Source organism: Equus asinus, chromosome 16 (assembly GCF_041296235.1).
Source record: "Equus asinus isolate D_3611 breed Donkey chromosome 16, EquAss-T2T_v2, whole genome shotgun sequence".
In the NCBI taxonomy this organism is placed as follows: Eukaryota; Metazoa; Chordata; class Mammalia; order Perissodactyla; family Equidae; genus Equus; species Equus asinus.
Window position 1 is genome coordinate 34,451,997 of NC_091805.1, and position 17,280 is coordinate 34,469,276.

Below are 17,280 nucleotides of genomic sequence, written 5' to 3' on the forward strand. Positions count from 1 at the left end.
CGGTGAAGAGATGATGTGTATATAACATGGTCACTGCAGAAAGAGGTGTGGGAAATGCTGTGTAGTCTCATAAAAGGGACAGAGATGATCTAGTAGATGGGTCTCAGGGAAGACTTCAGAAAGCAGCTAATTTCACCTTAACTGAACCTTAAAAAGTGAGTAGAATTTCAGCAGAGATGAGAAAAGTTGTGGGAAGACATCAAAGATGAAAGAAATAATAAAACGCAGGGTGAGTGGAAGCATAGTTAGGACATGCTGCTCGGTCTAGTTGGGCTTCTCGTGTAGGGCACGTGCAGGGTAGTAAGAGATTGTGGGAGAGGGAACTGCGTTGTGGAGAGCCTTGACTACCAGTCCGGGGAGTTCAGAGTTTATCTTATGACCAGTGCAGAATAAATAACGTTTTTGAGTGGTTTCTTCCCAGTCAATAATATATAGTAACACTGTGCTTTTGCCACTTCTGATCTGCCTTTATGTTATCGTTTGTTTGGTGTATTTCTGTGGGACACTTCTAAACTACCTCAGGACAAGCATAGATTTGTGTCCCCATGATGTTTATATCATGAATTATTCAAAGAACATTTGTCAAAAAAAGTTTTTACCTAAAGTACCGCTTTAGTATAGAATTTATCCCCATTACTGTGTATTACTATGTATGTGGCTGAATAGGAACAGTAATGCCAAATTAAAATTCAGATTTCTGTATAATAAGCTAGATTCATTTATTAACTGAACAGTTCACTCTATTAGAAACTATTTTAGTTACTCACAAGATTTGTTTTCATGTGTCAGCAAAATTACAAATTATTTCATGTCACAAACATGAATAGTCAAAACTACAATATATTAAATATTCGTATACCAAAGATCAGCTGCATTATTTGGTGTATAGGAACTGCTTCTTTCCCCGGTCCCACTCCTGATCCCCATTTCTCCCTCCAAAGGAAAATATATGTTTTTACAAAACATAAGTTTTGGGATTTGGGGGAAGATAAGAAAAATATAATTTCTAACAAAGGTAGCGTTCATTATGTCTCAAACAGGATCAACCATTGTTTGAAGTAATACAGGAAGCTATGCAAAGACATGTGCAGGGCATACAGTTCCGAGAAAGGAATGCTGGTCCACAGATAGATCGAAACATGAAGGATGAAGGTACATAGCTTCACGTAGTAAAGATTTACTGATGAGGTGAAATTAAACCTTGTAATTGTTGATTTATTTGACAAATATTTTATTTACGTGTAGAACTTCAGAATATAACCATGAAAAAGATTAACACAGTTTCTGATCTTACCGATTTGGTATTAATTTGTAGAAGAGAGATAAAATTTATATCTTTGTCAGCAATTTGAAAGGTAATTTGGTGGTTGCATTTATAATATAATAATAATTTCTGGTAATTGAGTGCTTACTATGTGCTAGCCACTGTGCTAACTACTTTATCTGTGTTATTCCCACTTAACGCTTCCAGGGCCATTGGGCATCAATGAGTTATATTGCTCCCATTTTTATTGATAAGATGACTGAAGCAGAGTAGCTTGCTCAGAGTCACACAGCTACCAAGTGACAGAGCTAGGATTTCATCCATGGTCTGTCTCTCTGTCTCTATAACCTAGGCTTTTAGAAAATACTTTTTGTAAAACGGTTGATTTGTGTACAGAGTTAAAATAGATATACTTCACATCGTCTTCCCCTGCAATGTCTGTGTCCAAATTTCCTCTTCCTATAAGGACACCAGTCAGGTTGGATTCGGGCCTACTTTCTAATGACCTTATTTTAACATGATTAACTTTGTAAATTCCTATCTCCAAATAAGGTCACATTCAGAGATATTAGGGGTTAGGACTTCAATACTATGAAGTTGAGGGTTTACACAATTCAACCCATAACAAATGGTAACAAGGATAACAGTTGTCAGTTTTGAGAGGGATTCATATACTACTGATGGCATTGTAAATTGACTCATTCTTTTTGGAAATCAATTTGGATATATATATCCAAATATATTTTATGAGACATAAAATAGTCATATTTTTTTTCATGAACATATTTCACTTCTTGGAATCCAACCCATGAAATAATCTAAAATACACAAAAAAATAGTATTACATAATGATATTGATCTTAACATTGCTTATAATTACCTAAAAGAATGAAACAACCATTATGTCTAACAGGAAATGTTTATATTGACTTGAATGAAAAATTTTGTAATTTCTACAAATTATAACTATTAAGGACCATAAAATCTATGGGTGTCTAATCTGATACATGAAAAATAGTTGGATGTGATATTTTTATGAAAATATTACTATTACGTAAAAAGACCAGAAAGGAATATATAAATGTAATAATTTTGTTAGGGTAATAGGATTATGGATTTTTTCCCCTGGTCTTGTTTTTAAATACTATTGTTTTTAACATAAAAAAGTAAGCTTTTTAAGTGATCTATCCCAGATATTTCCAATAACTGACTGACTCAGTGGCAAATTTTGATGTAGACTCAGGAATCTAAATTCCTTCTACATTCCTATTATGTTATATACTATATTATAATATTCTAAATTATATTTTAAATAATAATTAAACCTCTTTTAGTTAATTTATTGTTTGTAGTGATAACAATTTTATACCTAATTGAGCTGGTAAGAATCACTGGTACTTTTTTTATCCTTCACAAGGTAACTAAATAGAAATAGATTTTATATTTAAAGAACATTTTTGTGACATCTCTGAACTATTTTAGTTTTTAATTTTAATTATGAAACATTGCAATATATAGAAAATAATATAAATTATACCTTTGAACCTAGAACTAAAACTAGATACTAACATTTGGCCACATTTTCTTCAGATCTTTCTCTTTTGTTCTGGAAAGAAAGAAACCATTACAGACTTATCTAAAGCTTCATTTCTGTCTCTTTGCTCCCTCTTTAGAATTAATGACTGTCCTATAATCAGGGTTTACAGTTTCCATGTATGTTTTTGTACTTTATGTGTTTATGTGTGTTCGAGTATATATAAATTACATATGATATAGGCTATGTAGTATATATTCAGGATATTATATAGTATACATTCAGTATATTATGTTGTATACCATTGTATAATGTGTATATATACACTATATATAACTACTTTATATGCTTTTAAGTTTTAAACAAATATTATGACATTAGACATAGCCATATAGACATACATGGTTGTACATATTAGTATTGTCTATATTTTAAACTTTTACAGAAAAAGTATCTTATCATGCATATCCTTTTGCAACTTATTTACTCAATCATTTTGTTTTTGGAATTTATCCATTTTCATTGGTGTAAATCCAGTTCATTAATTCTAAATGGTATAGAGTTTTCCATTGTATGAATAAACCACAGTGTTTATCCATTCTCTACTCAGCAGTTATTTATTTCCTTGATAATACAAGCACCGTTGAAATGAATATCTTCATATGTGTCTCCATGTGCACATAGGTAAGGGTTTCTCTAGAGTATCTATTTAGAAATGAAATTACTATGAGGTAGTATATGCACATCTTCAGCCTTTAAGGTATTACCAAATTGCTCTCCAGAGTAGTTGTCCTATTTATATTCCTTTTAAATTTATAAATGTTTTATTTTGCTTTTATAGGTTTTAATATAACTGCAGGAATTGATGAAGAAACGGGATTTGTTTATGGAGGCAATCGCTTCAATTGCGGTACATGGATGGATAAAATGGGAGAAAGTGACAGAGCTAGAAACAGAGGAATCCCGGCCACTCCAAGGTCTTGTTTATTTTATGGTGCTTATATAACTGGACCTTTTTTTTTTTTGAGGAAGATTAGCTCTGAGTTAACATCTATGCCAGTCTTCCTCCACTTTATATGTGGGTCACCACCACAGCATGGCTGACTAATGGTGTAGGTCGATGCTGGGATCTGAACCTGCAAACCCAGGCCACCAAAGCAGAGCATGCCAAACTTAACCACTACACCACAGGGCCGGCCCCTGTTTATACCCTTTTTTAAACCACATACTTGTGGAACCTTTTATTATTAACAATAAAGTCTTCATATTAAATCAGTCAAAATCTCCCTTCCTCCTTCCCACTTCCTCTTCCATTTCCCCCGCCCTCTCCCCTAATATACACATACACAATCCTCTTGGTGTAATCATCAAGGAGAGCTCTCTTTTCTCTTCTGTAAGTTCTCCTGGGGTGATTCTCTACAAGCACCTGAATGGAAAGTTTTATGACTGATTATCCCTGTGGTTAAGATATGTTCTTAACCTAAAGTGCTTTCATTGTAAACATTTCATTATGCCCATCTTTTGTAAACATAGAAAACAGTCAGTTATCCTGTCCTTTATGAAATCCTTTCACTTTCTGAAACTTTTCCCCCAAAATTTTTTAATCTTTTATCCCATCACTTTTTATAATTTCAAATGCTTAATATGGTGTCAAGTCTGAGAAACTATTTTCTTATTCTAAATTTTATCTTCAGTCAGAATTGTCAAAAAAATTATTTAGTATTAGCTGTTGTTACATCCTTTGCAAATTCTTTTTAAAATCTATTTATTTGGGTACATTATTAGATATTGTACTTCCCTTTCATTTTCCTTAAAAATTAGCTTTTAATTAAATTTTTGTGTTCACCTTCCCTGGCTTTCTCCATTCCTATATCTCATGTTTGCTGTCTTTTCTTTGGTATTCTATTTCAATATTCTCTGATTCCTTATTCCTACCTTTTTCCAGTTGCCATCTCCTTTTACTCCATAATCCCCATTCTACTTTATAGAATTTTTAAAAAATATATTAGGAAGGTAAGCAATGGCAAAATGGTAAAAGGAGAGATTTCTTTTATGTGCAATACACATTCCTATAAAGCGAGGGCTTTTTTTTAGATAATTGTTTTTGTAATACATTAGTTATATAATTCTCCAAAATTGTTTATTGAATACCCTTTAAATAGTGCTTAAATGACTCCAACTCACAGAATAAAATTTAATTTTAGAGATGGGTCTGCTGTGGAAATTGTGGGCCTGAGTAAATCTGCCGTTCGTTGGTTGCTGGAATTATCCCGAAAAAATATTTTCCCTTATCATGAAGTCAGAGTAAAAAGACATGGTAAGCTGTTCATTTTATTTACAAAGAAACTTGGAATGTTCTTTCTTTATTCTTAACCTACGTTATCATCATTTGACTCAATGATCTAAGATTAGAAAACCCTTAAGTTTAAGAAGAAAGAAAAACCATTAATTTACTAGTATGAAAAGTATAACAAACCTGGTTACTAACCATATTTTTATAGCAACTTTGAACTGAGATATGAAAAGCATCGCAGTTATTGTCTTTTTGTGCTTTTCTTTTTCCTCAGCATGACTGTGAGTAAGCTGTGTTTTTGTGAACAATTATGAAAGCTTTACATCTCTTTTTTGAGAACTGTGCTGTCCAATAGAAATATAACTTAAGCCATATACATAATTTTAAATTTTCTAGTACCCACATTTTTAAAAAGTAAGAAACAGGTAAAATTAATTATAAGAATATATTTTATTGACTCAATATATGCTAAATATTATTTCAACATGTAATCAATATGAAGTTTTTCTGAACTGTTTTACATTCTTCTTGGGGAGTACTAAGTCTTAGAAATCTTTCATACTTCTGGCACATCTCAATTCAGACTAGCCTCATTTCAAGTGCTCAATAAAGGTAACTTTATCAAACATATACGAGTGATACAAAGACAAATTAGGGATCATTTGCTAGAGTCTAATCCTTTTTTGGTAATATAGTGAAAGATAATTTTAAATTTCAAGCTAGTGCCCTTCAAAAGACCCTGACACTTTCAAAATTTGGATAATTTATTGCCTAAATATTATTCTTTGGCTATAACTAAATGTATGGATTTCTTCAAATGCTTAAAGCTGACGAGTCTTTTGTCATGTTTCAGGAAAGTTTGTGACATTCTCATATGATGAGTGGAACAGAAAAATACAAGACAACTTTGAAAAGCTATTTCATGTGTCAGAAGACCCTTCAGATTTTAACGAAAAGCATCCTGAGCTGGTTCACAAACGTGGCATATACAAAGATAGTTATGGAGCATCAAGCCCTTGGTGTGACTACCAGCTCAGGCCTAATTTTACCATAGCAATGGTCGTAGTAAGTGTTTTGTTTGTTATTTTCAAATTTCAAAAATGTTGTGATAAGATTTATTTAGTTCTTCATTCCCCTTTGTTTTTAAATTCATTTAATTGCTAAAAAGTATATGGTTTACTATCTAGTTTTATAGTCTTTTCTGATCAATAAAGCGTTATGCATATCTCCCTTAACCTATAACATTTGGTATCAGAAAATAGAAAATAAGGGATGTGACTAATGAAATGCTTCCCAAGCTCTTTGACATCATAGCACACATAGAAAATGATGATCTTTGTACAGCACACTGGGCTAAACGGATTAGGTTGCTTGTGCCGGATCCAGCTGCTTCAGTCAGCCCCAGGCCCCACCCAACTGCCTTGCCAGCTGAGAGCATCTGTATTTCAGCACACCTCTGCCATGACCAGTGTCTCAGCACACTAGTTGGAAAGATCCAGACAGTGAACTAATGTGGGTAGCTTCAACTCACCTTCTGGGCTCTTTGTTGTATTGCTGTAATTAGTTCCATCTAGCCAAAAAGTCTAGACTCTCGTTATTTTATCTCTACTTGGTGGAAAAATAAACTGCAATAGTAAATAAAATAGTGGTAGACTAGAGGAGATATATCTCCCTCCATGCCTGCCTAGCTGTCTCCACTTTGTCAAAAAGAGTACTAAACATAGTACTGTTAATTATAGTAGAATGGTACGTAAAGGTAGCTTCGGTTCAGTGTGCATTTGGTTTCATTTAACCATTAAAATTAATGCAGATCCTTAGTCACCAATGCTTTCTCTCCTTCTCCATATCACAAGTAAATTTACTCACGCTGTTGAAGTGCAAGTCCTTCTGTATTTTATTATGACCTCAGAAGCAAAAAATGGTTACCGGATATACTTAAAGGAAGCTATTGTAAATCTTCTGAAGAATGAATTAGATGGGTTAAGTGTGTTCTGCCTTCATTTAGCTTGGCAGCTTCCTTTTGGAGCTGGTACACTGTCTCGAAATAACATGAGGAAATAATCACCTCTAACAACCTCCCTGACTTCTAAGGCCAGGAACAGTGCTTGAAAGTCAGCCTCATGGGATTAGATCTGGTTAGGCATCTGCACTTGAATTCTGACCCATATTGTATTTTTAAATAGTTTTCATTCTTTTCCACGTTTATGAGTAGTTTATGTTCCACTTTGGTTGGAAACTAATTATTCTATGATCTTAAAAAGTTTGTGTGTTTCTTTTTGACATTCATTAGGCCCCTGAGCTGTTTACCCCAGAAAAAGCATGGAAAGCTTTGGAGATTGCAGAAAAAAAATTGCTTGGTCCCCTTGGCATGAAAACTTTGGATCCAGAGTAAGTTAGAATATAAATATTAAGAATGTTGTTCATATCATACTTAATATATAATTATACTTAATCTTGGCATTAAAACTTGGAGTCCAGAGTAAGTTGGAGTATAAGTACTAAGAATGTTGATATTATGTTGCATCAATCATAATGTTTTTGCTTGTCAATAAAATCGCTAAAATTGCATTTGAACTGAGTTTTTAAAAATACGTTCTGTGTCTTCATTAAACATCTGTGTTCAGGGGCTGGCCCCGTGGCCGAGCGGTTAGGTTCGCGCGCTCCGCTGTAGGTGGCCCAGTGTTTCGTTGGTTCGAATCCTGGGCGCGGACATGACACTGCTCATCAGACCACGCTGAGGCGGCGTCCCACATGCCACAACTAGAAGGACCCACATCGAAGAATACACAACTATGTACCAGGGGGCTTTGGGGAGAAAAAGGAAAAAATAAAATCTTTAAAAAAAAAAAAAAAAAATCTGTGTTCAAAATGCCATTGGCTGTCCTGTATTCAATAACCAATAAAGAGAGTTTTAAGTTTATAAAACTAATACATTATCAAAATTTTCTAAGGCATATTTTTTTCTGATTGTAAAAGTAATAATTATTGTGGACATTGGAAGTATGGACATATTGTCTCCTCAGAGACAATCTTTATTTTCTAAGTTGTTACTCCTAGTAGTTCCTTCCATATTTCTCAATAATATGTGTATGTGGCTGTTTCTTGATTTTTTTAAGTATTAGACATTATTTGTTTACTTCTTGTGATGTGAGATGAAGATTAACTCTATCCCCACCTCTCCACCAACCCTTTCCATCCTTCCCATGTAATTATACCACTGTGTTTATTTAAACCAATATATAATTGTTTTTATTTTATGATTATTTGTTTATGCCAATTTATATTTCCTTTCTTTTACTACTTTTGGTTTTTGCTGAGTTTTTAATGACTATTCTGTTTTACTGTTTTCCTATAAACCTTGATATCTGTCATCAGTTTGCTTTCTATATCAGCATAAGAGAGGGCCCCATTTCTATAGTACCCTTACTTTTGTAGATTTTTCCTAATTTACTGTGTACTCATTTCAGTCTTGAGATGCAAATTTTATGTGTGTACTTACCTGCATTCTGAGCTGTTCTCCATATTTTCAGAGGCGTTGAGAACTGCTGGTCAAAACTAAAAGCCACAGTTAAAGCTTACTTATGTGGCTAGTTCTGTCTCTCACTAAAAGAAAAAGATGAAAAGTAATAATGAATTAAACTCAGTATAGACTGTCTTACATTATCTGTTTCAATAAGTTTATAATACTTTGGTTTATAAGTGTGTATAAATTATGTGTGTTCAGTTGCAATCTGTAATCTGATAATACACCAATTTTAAAATAACTTTATGGAAAAGTTTCCAATATATAATAATTAGTAAAACTTTATTTTTAATGCTTACTAATTTAAATTATTCTGTGTATATTTTAATTGTTATAAATATAGTAAAGGCCTAGTGAAATAATTGACTTTAATATTTAGTGTCGAGCTAACTCCTTGAAGGCTAGATACCTGACTATCTTAGATTTTTTTGTATTATCCAGTAATTATTTGTCAATCATTCCCTAACACATGATTAAAGGCCTCTGAACTCAGCGTCCTCCTTTAAGGTTAAATGGATAGTTTAGTCTATAGATTCGAAGACAAAATAAATTTGCTTATTTCTCTTACGTTTGCTATTGAAAAATTTTTCTAATGCTTTCTGTATAATGTCTGATCTTTTTTTAACCTAAATTTCAATGATTTTGCAGTGATATGGTTTACTGTGGAATTTATGACAATGCCTTAGACAATGACAACTACAATCTTGCTAAAGGTTTCAATTATCACCAAGGACCTGTAAGAATTTCATTTCTCTTTTCTGAGTTTTCATTTAAAGTTATTTTTAAAATAACTTTAGATATTCATAGCTCTTTTCTTTTTTTTTTTTTTACTTTTAAATTGTCATTTTTAGGAGTGGCTGTGGCCCACTGGATATTTTCTTCGTGCAAAATTGTATTTTTCCAAATTAATGGGTCCAGAGACTAATGCAAAGACTATGTTTTTGGTTAAAAACGTCCTTTCCAGACATTATGTTCATCTTGAGAGGTAAGCTGTTAGGGGCATGTAATTTCCATAACTAGTGTTTAGTCAGTTTATTATATATTAGGTAAATGACACTTCCTTAGAAGTCATATCTGAATACCCTAGGTACCCCAATGAAATTTGAAAGCTTTACTCTCTAACACAAGTTCTATGATGTAATTTTCCCTTTCCTTTAATTATTTTAGGTTATTTATTTTCATTTGAAGACTTGATATTGTGTGATTTATGCTTGTGGAATAGTCTTTGATCTTTAAAATTTCACTGATTTTTGGATATGGTTAGCACACAATAAATACAAAAACTAAAAGTACTCAGGCTGGGCCTCTTGTGTTAACTGATTTAAAGATATTTCAATAAATAATTTTCAGAAATGCTTTCATTATCATTGAAATATCAGAGTTGGTCTTTTGACTTTTATTTCAAACCCATTTGTTGCCTCCTTTGTCCTAATTATTAGCAGATAAATAGTGTCATAGTTATGTGATGATAAAAATTAAGTCAAAAGCTATCTTTATTTCCCAAATTCTAGATTAAACCTACATATATGTCACCTTATTGCTCAGAATAATTATGCGTAAATAGCATAAATTTTATCTCCTTTATTACAAGAACATGAGAGGCTTCCATCTGTCACCATGAATGTTGTGTCAGAGTCTGTTTTCATTAGCTTAACTGTAGTCACAGAAAACCCCAACCCTGCTGTGCTTCTTCTGCCTCATCTAGAGATTGAGTCTGAGTCTGTGTGGTATGAACATTCGTATGTTCCATCCTTTATTGCCCCACAGTATTTCTCATTATTTGCATTTGTTTTCTCTTTCTTCCCTTCTGTTCATGAGAAGGAAGAATGTCTTACGTTGCAGGGATCATACTACCATGATCTCATCCCTCCCACCTCTTCCATGACCTTATCCTCTCTTGGTGTTCCACTTGATCCTTCCCCCTTAAGCTACAAAGATATTTGTCAGCCCATCCTAAAATAAAGGCGCTTCATCCTGTTCTTACCTCAAGCCTTGTCCTATCATTCTGTTTTCTTTTCAGCACACTTCCTACAGGAGTGACCTCCTGGTTCCTTTTGCTTTCTGACCACCCACCTAGTCAATACCACCTGCAATCTGGCTTTTGTTTTGCCGTCACCACTCTGGTGAAGCCACTCAACGAGATCCTTTCTGGTTCCCAGATCCCATGACCTCCTTTCAGTTCTCTTTGACTTGTTTACAGGATTTGACATTGGTGCCTCCTTTTTTCGTGAAAAACCTTTTGCCATCCATAGCCTTAGGTTTCCCTGGTTGACCTCATAATAGTAACAACTATAATAATAATAGCAAGTATTACTGAGTACTTAACTATGTTCCAGGCATTGCTCTAAATGCATTTATATAACATTATTCATTTAATCCAAAAAACTATATAAAACAGCTACTACTATTATTATTATTCTATTATTGTTACTATTCATTTCTCCACTTACTAGCTATGTGATCATAGGCAAATTACTTAACTTCTCTAAGCCTCAGTTTCCTCATTTGTATAATAGATGCACTGGGATTGTTTTGAGGATTAATATATTAGTAACATGTAACATGGACAGAATACTAACTCAGGTATGAGCTATTATTAGTTATCTCCATTTGATAAATAAAGCTAAGAAAGTCGAGTAATTTATATAAAGTCAAATGGCAAGTAACATGGTGCAGTCCTTACTGAGCTCCAGGCAATCCTGCTTCATAGGCTGTACTCTTAACCACTACATTGTTGGCTCTATTTACTGTTTTTCTGGCTTTTCTTCCTGGTTCCTAAATACGTTAGTTCTCCAAAAATCTGTCCTTGATCTTCCTTTCTTTCCTATCTATGTTTTCTCCTGTTATATTTCATCTAATCTCATGTCTTCACTCTTAGGTAATTTTGAACTCTTTCATAAGTTCCACTTCTACTTTTCAACTACCTGATAAACTTCTTACCTTGAATATCCTTCTGCCATCATTCATCTTCTCCCACACACATATTTTTTCTTGCTATAATTCCCATTTCTGTTACAGTGTTAACATTATTTGTGCTCTGCAAACTCAAATAGCCCAGGTGCCTTTTAATTTTACGTCATTACCTCTCAGAACATCCATATCACTGTCAAGACTTGATTCTAGCTCAATATCTTCTTCTAACAGCCCACCTTCTTCCTTTCTATTGCCACTGCCTAATTTGTAACTCATAACGTTTTCTCTGCAATAGGCAACAGCCCCCATACCTCCAGTCTCTCCTCTCTCCATCTTGTCATAGTACCCCAAACAAGATTTTGTTGATATATAACTCACAATTTTAATCTTACATTTAAAAAATCTTCAATAAGTCTCCACTGCTACAGAATGAAATCCAAATTCCTTTGTTTCCATAAGTTTTTCTCAAACTACCTTTCCACTTTTATTTCTTACTCTTTCCTGTAGCTACTTTTGGTAACATTAGCTTCAAGTGTGAGCTTTGGGTTCAATTTGGATTTCAGACTTTGTCCTTGCTACTTACTTTACATGTGACTTTGAGCAAGTTACTTGACCTCTTTGAAATAAATGTCTTCATCTGTAAAATAGTAATAATTTCTCATTATTTGCTCTCAAGATTAAATGAAAAGATAGATCAAAAATACTTGTCACAATTCAAGAAATGGTTTCATCTAAAGTGAATTATTACTCTTTAAAATTATCTGTGGAATCTGTAGTGATGTCAACATTCTCATTCTTGATATTAAGAAGCTATATTTTCTTTCTTTTTTTCCTGATCTGCCTGACTAGAAGTTTATCAATTTTATTGATTTTCTTGAAGAACCAGATTTTGGTTTCATTGATTTTTTTATGGGTTTTATTTCATTGATTTCTACTCTGATCTTTATTATTCTCTTCTGCTTACTTTAGGTTTAATTTGTTTGTCTTTTTCTAATTTTTTAAGGTAGAAGTGGAGATCATTGATGTAAAGACCTTTCTTCTTTTCTAATATAGGTGCTTACTGCTGTGAATTTCCCACTAAGGACTAAATTAACAGTACCCCACAAATTCTGATATGTGGTGTTTTTATTTTCATTCAGTTGCAAATACTTTGTGTTTTCCTCTTTGATTTCTTCTCTGACCCATGGGTTATTTAGAAAGGTGTTATATAGTTTTCAAATATTTAAGAATTTTCCAGAGATGTTTCTGTTATTAGTTTCAAAATTAATTCCATTGTGGTCAGGTAATATACTTTATATGACTCTAATCCTTATAAACATATTGATACTTGGTTTGTGGCTCAGAATATATTCTGTCTAGATCACTAATCTGTTTGCAAGTGAAAAAACTGTATGTTCTGCTATCATTGAGTGGAGTGTTCTATAAATGTCAACTAGGTCAAGTTGGTTGATAGTGTTGTACAAAGTACTTACAGATTTTCTATCTACTTGTTCTATGAATTACCTACAGAGGAGTGTTGACATCTCCTACTGTAATTACAGATTGTCTGTTTCTCCTTGCAGTTGTATCAGTTTTTGCTTCATGTATTTTGAAATCTTAATTTTAGATGTGTAACTATTTAAGGTTGTTATGTTCTCTTGAATTGGTCGTTTTAGATCATTATGAAATGACCTTCTTTACCACTGGCAATATCTTTGCTCCAAAAGCTTTAGGTTTTTTTCGTTTTTTTTATTTTGAGAAAGATTAGCCCTGAGCTAACATCTGCTGCCAATCCTCTTTTTGCTGGAAGGCTGGCCCTGAGCGCACATCCATGCCCATCATCCTCTACTTTATATGTGGAACACCTACTGCAGCATGGCCTGATGAGCCGTGCCATGTCCGCACCCAGGATCTGAACCGGCAAACCCTGGGCCACTGAAGCAGGACATGTGCACTTAACCACTGTGCCACTGGGCCAGCCCCTTTGTTTGATATTAATATAAGTGCTCCAGATTTCTTTTGATTTGTTGTTACCATGGTATATATTTTTACATCCTTTTACTTTTAACCTATTTGTATTTTAAATTTACAGTGGGTTTCTTGTACATAGCAGCATATAATTGGGTCTTGCTTGTTTATGCAGCCTCATAATCTCTAATTTTTAATTGGGATGTTTAGACCATTTTTGCTTAATGTGATTATTTATATGGTTAAGTATAAATCTAGTAGTTTTCTGTTTATCCTGTCTGTTCTTTGTTACCTTTTTCCTCTTTTCCTGCTTCTTTTGTTTTTTTTCTTTAAAGATTGGCACCTGAGCTAACAACTGTTGCCAATCTTCTTTTCTTTTTCTTTTTTTTTTTCTGCCTTCTCTCCTCAAATCCCCCCAGTACATAGTTGTATATTTTAGTTGTGGGTCCCTCTAGTTGTGGCACATGGGATGCCGCCTCAACGTGGCCTGACGAGCGGTGCCATGTCTGCGCCCAGGATCCAAACCAGTGAAACCCTGGGCCGCCGAAGCAGAGCACATGAACTTAACCACTCGGCCACGGGGCTGGCCCCAACCTGCTTCTTTTGGATTGAATATTTTTATTCCATTTTATCTGCGTTGTTGGCTAATTAGCTATTCCTATTTTGGTTTTTTTTAATGGTTGCTATAGGTTTATAGTATACATCTTTAACTTATCATAGTTTGCCTTCGGTGATATACCACTTCAAGTATAGTATAAGAACCTTAAAATAGTGTAGCTCCATTTCTCTCCAGGCTTTTGTGCTATTATTGTCATCTATTTTGCTTTTACGTATGTTATAATCCGCACACTACGTTGTTTTTATTTTTGTTTAAGCAGTTATCTTTCAAAGATATTTAAATAATATAGAAAAAACTCTTATACAATTACTCACATAGCTGCCATTTCCAGTGCTCTTCATCTCTTCGTGAATATCCATATTTTCATCTGGTATCATTTTCTTCTGCCTAAGGACTTCCTCTGTTGTGTCTTGTAGTGCAGACCTGCTCCTGATGAATTCTTTAAGCTCTTGTATGTCAGAAAATTCTTTATTTTGCCTTCATTTTTGAAAGATATTTTTGTTGTGTATAGAATTAAAGGTTGACAAGTTTATTTCTTTCAGTACTTTAAAGTTGTTGCATTTTATGACAAGAAATCTGCTCTCATCCTTACATCTAAACTGCCATTAATTCCATTCAGTGTATTTTTCATTTTATACATTGTAGTTTTTATCTCTTGAAATTTGATTTGGGTCTTTTTTATATCTTCCACGTCTCTGCTAATTTTGAACATATGGAATACAGTTACAGTAACTATTTTAAGGTCTTTGTCTGCTAATTGATTTCTGGGTCAGTTTCACTTGTGATTATTCTCTTACTATGGGTCCTGTTATCCTACTCTTTGCCTGCTAGTGTTTTATTGGATGCCAGGTATGAATTTTATCTTGTTGGCTATTGGATTTTTTTGTATTTCTGTAAATGTTCTTGAGCTTTGTTTTGGAACGCAGTTAAATTATTTGGAAACAGTTTGATCCTTCCTGGTCTTTTAAGCTTTGTTGGGTCTGACTGGAACAATGATTAGTCTAGGACTCATTGTTCTTCACCTATTGAATCAAGACCCATCTGAGTTTTCTACCCCATTTTCCTAAAATTAAGAAGTTTTCAAATCTGGCTGGTGGGAATAAGTACTTTCCTGACCCTGCGTGACTGTCAGGTACTCCTTCATCTAATCCTTTTGAGTGGTTCTTTCCCCATCCTTGGTTAGTTTCCTCTTGTGTATTCACTGATCTGTATGCTGCAGATACTTGATTGGGACCCTCTGCATATCTTCAGAGTTCTCTCTTTGTGCAGTTCTCTCCTTTCTAGTAGTCTGTCTTGAAAATTCTAGCTACCTTGGTCTTCCTGGACTCTCAGTTCCATCTCTTCAATTTAAGAAATCTGCTAAGCTCCAGCTGGGTTTCCCTCCCTGTGCCAAATCTTGGAAACTCCCTCAAGACAGTAAGGTATGGTAATCAAAGGACTTACTTCATTTTTTTTCTCATTTCTCAGGGATCACTGTTCTCTGTTGCCTAATGTCCAAGGTCTTGAAAATTATTGCTTTGTATACTTTATTAAGTTCTTTGGTTTGGGAAGGAGGAAAATTATGTCCATGCTATTCCATGTTTGTCAGAAGTGGAAGTCCTTTCTTGCTTTCTGGCCCATTAAGATGTTCTAGGCTCATCTTTTACTTTCCCTGCCCCAGCCTTCGAACTGGGCAATTCTCTAAAGAGCCCTGATTCTTTTTAGTGAAGAATGTTATTTAAAAGCCCAGATCTGGACACTTGGTGTATTCTTTGCCCCTGGAGAATCATTGTTAGTGTGTCTTCCAGTAGATAGAGCTAGGAAGTATATATATAATATGTATACACATATATACACGTATTTTTATATCTTTATGTATCTATCTCTATGTATTGAAAACCTGTATTCACACCAGCTCCACTCAGTATTTAATTCTGTTTTTCTCCCTTTTCGTATTTGTAATTCTCTTTTCCAACACTAAGTAACTCCTTACTCTCTGCCGTCTCTACCACGTGGACTCAGCTCACCCTGTCTGGCTCTGACACTGCATGCTGGCGTGCCCCAAGACACAGATGCCCTCTTCACCCTGCTTGAGCCTGACAGCCCCACACTAGGCCACTCTTATGTGTGGATTCCCTGAACACCTGGGCTCTCGGCTACCCCTCCCTACCCCCGCTTGTTGTGGTTTGGTGTGAACTCCTTCCTCATACCCCTCAGGCTCTGACATCCTGTCCTGTGCTGCTCCTGCTACCCTTCTCTCCTCTCCTCCCCAACTGTGGTCACTGACCTTCTTTGTCCCACTTTATGACTTAAGGAATGAGTTTTTCAGAAAGGAAGGGAAAGGAGACTTCTTTATATCAGGATGGATATGTTCCATGTTCTAGTTCCACATCTGATTATGAGCACCCTATTAGTGGTTCTATAAACTTGTTTTGTTTCTTCATTTCAGTATTGCATAGTTTGCTAGGACTGCCATAACAAAGCACCATAAACTGAGTGGCTTAGACAGCAGAACTTTATCATCTCATAGTTCTGGAGGCCAGAATCTGAAATCAAGGTGCCAGCAGGGCCATGCTACCTGTGAAGGGGCCAGGGAAGGCTCTCCTTCAGCCCTCTCTCCTAGCTTCTGCTAATTCCTTGGCTTGTGGCAGCATAATTCCAGTCTTCACATTGGCATTTTCCCTGTGTGTAAGTCTTTCTCCAAATTTATTTCCCTGTTTTGTAAGGACTCCAGTCATATTGTATTAGGGGCCCACCTCATATCAGTATGACCTCATCTTAACTAATTACATCTGTAATAACCCTATATCCAAATAAGTGCACATTCTGAGGTACTGAGGGTTAGGACTTCAACATATGAATTTTGAGATATTCAAGCCATTACAGATACCCAGCTACCCAACTTCAGTAATTTGGCATTTTACTCTGAAGTAGCTTGAATACTTAGAAGCAAAGTTTTCTTATTTCCCATGTCTCTACAACAGCTTTTTAAATATGATACCTAGCTGATGTTAGTTACAGTCATGCACTGCATAATGATGTTTCGGTCAACAACAGGCTACACATACGACAGTGGTCCCATGAGATTAGTACTATATAGCCTAGGTGTGTAGAAGGCTGTGCCATCTAGGTTTGTGCAGATATGCCCTCTGATGTTCGCACAACAACAAAACTGCCTAACAATGCATCTCTCAGAATGTATCCTCCT

At 34.7% G+C, this 17,280-nt stretch overlaps 1 protein-coding gene across 7 annotated transcripts in view; it reads left to right on the forward strand.

The window, feature by feature from the left end:
• AGL (amylo-alpha-1,6-glucosidase and 4-alpha-glucanotransferase) overlaps positions 1–17,280 on the forward strand; it is an 89,970-nt gene that overhangs the window by 69,176 nt on the left and 3,514 nt on the right. For 6 of the 7 annotated variants that reach the window (XM_070486903.1, XM_070486905.1, XM_070486902.1 and 3 more), the window contains 7 exons: positions 1,041–1,152; positions 3,640–3,775; positions 5,003–5,115; positions 5,945–6,156; positions 7,382–7,479; positions 9,263–9,350; positions 9,466–9,599. In XM_070486903.1, coding sequence (XP_070343004.1) covers positions 1,041–1,152; positions 3,640–3,775; positions 5,003–5,115; positions 5,945–6,156; positions 7,382–7,479; positions 9,263–9,350; positions 9,466–9,599 — 893 coding nt within the window. The remainder of the gene's footprint in view (positions 1–1,040; positions 1,153–3,639; positions 3,776–5,002; positions 5,116–5,944; positions 6,157–7,381; positions 7,480–9,262; positions 9,351–9,465; positions 9,600–17,280) is intronic. The other variant, XM_070486906.1, reaches the window with a different exon arrangement.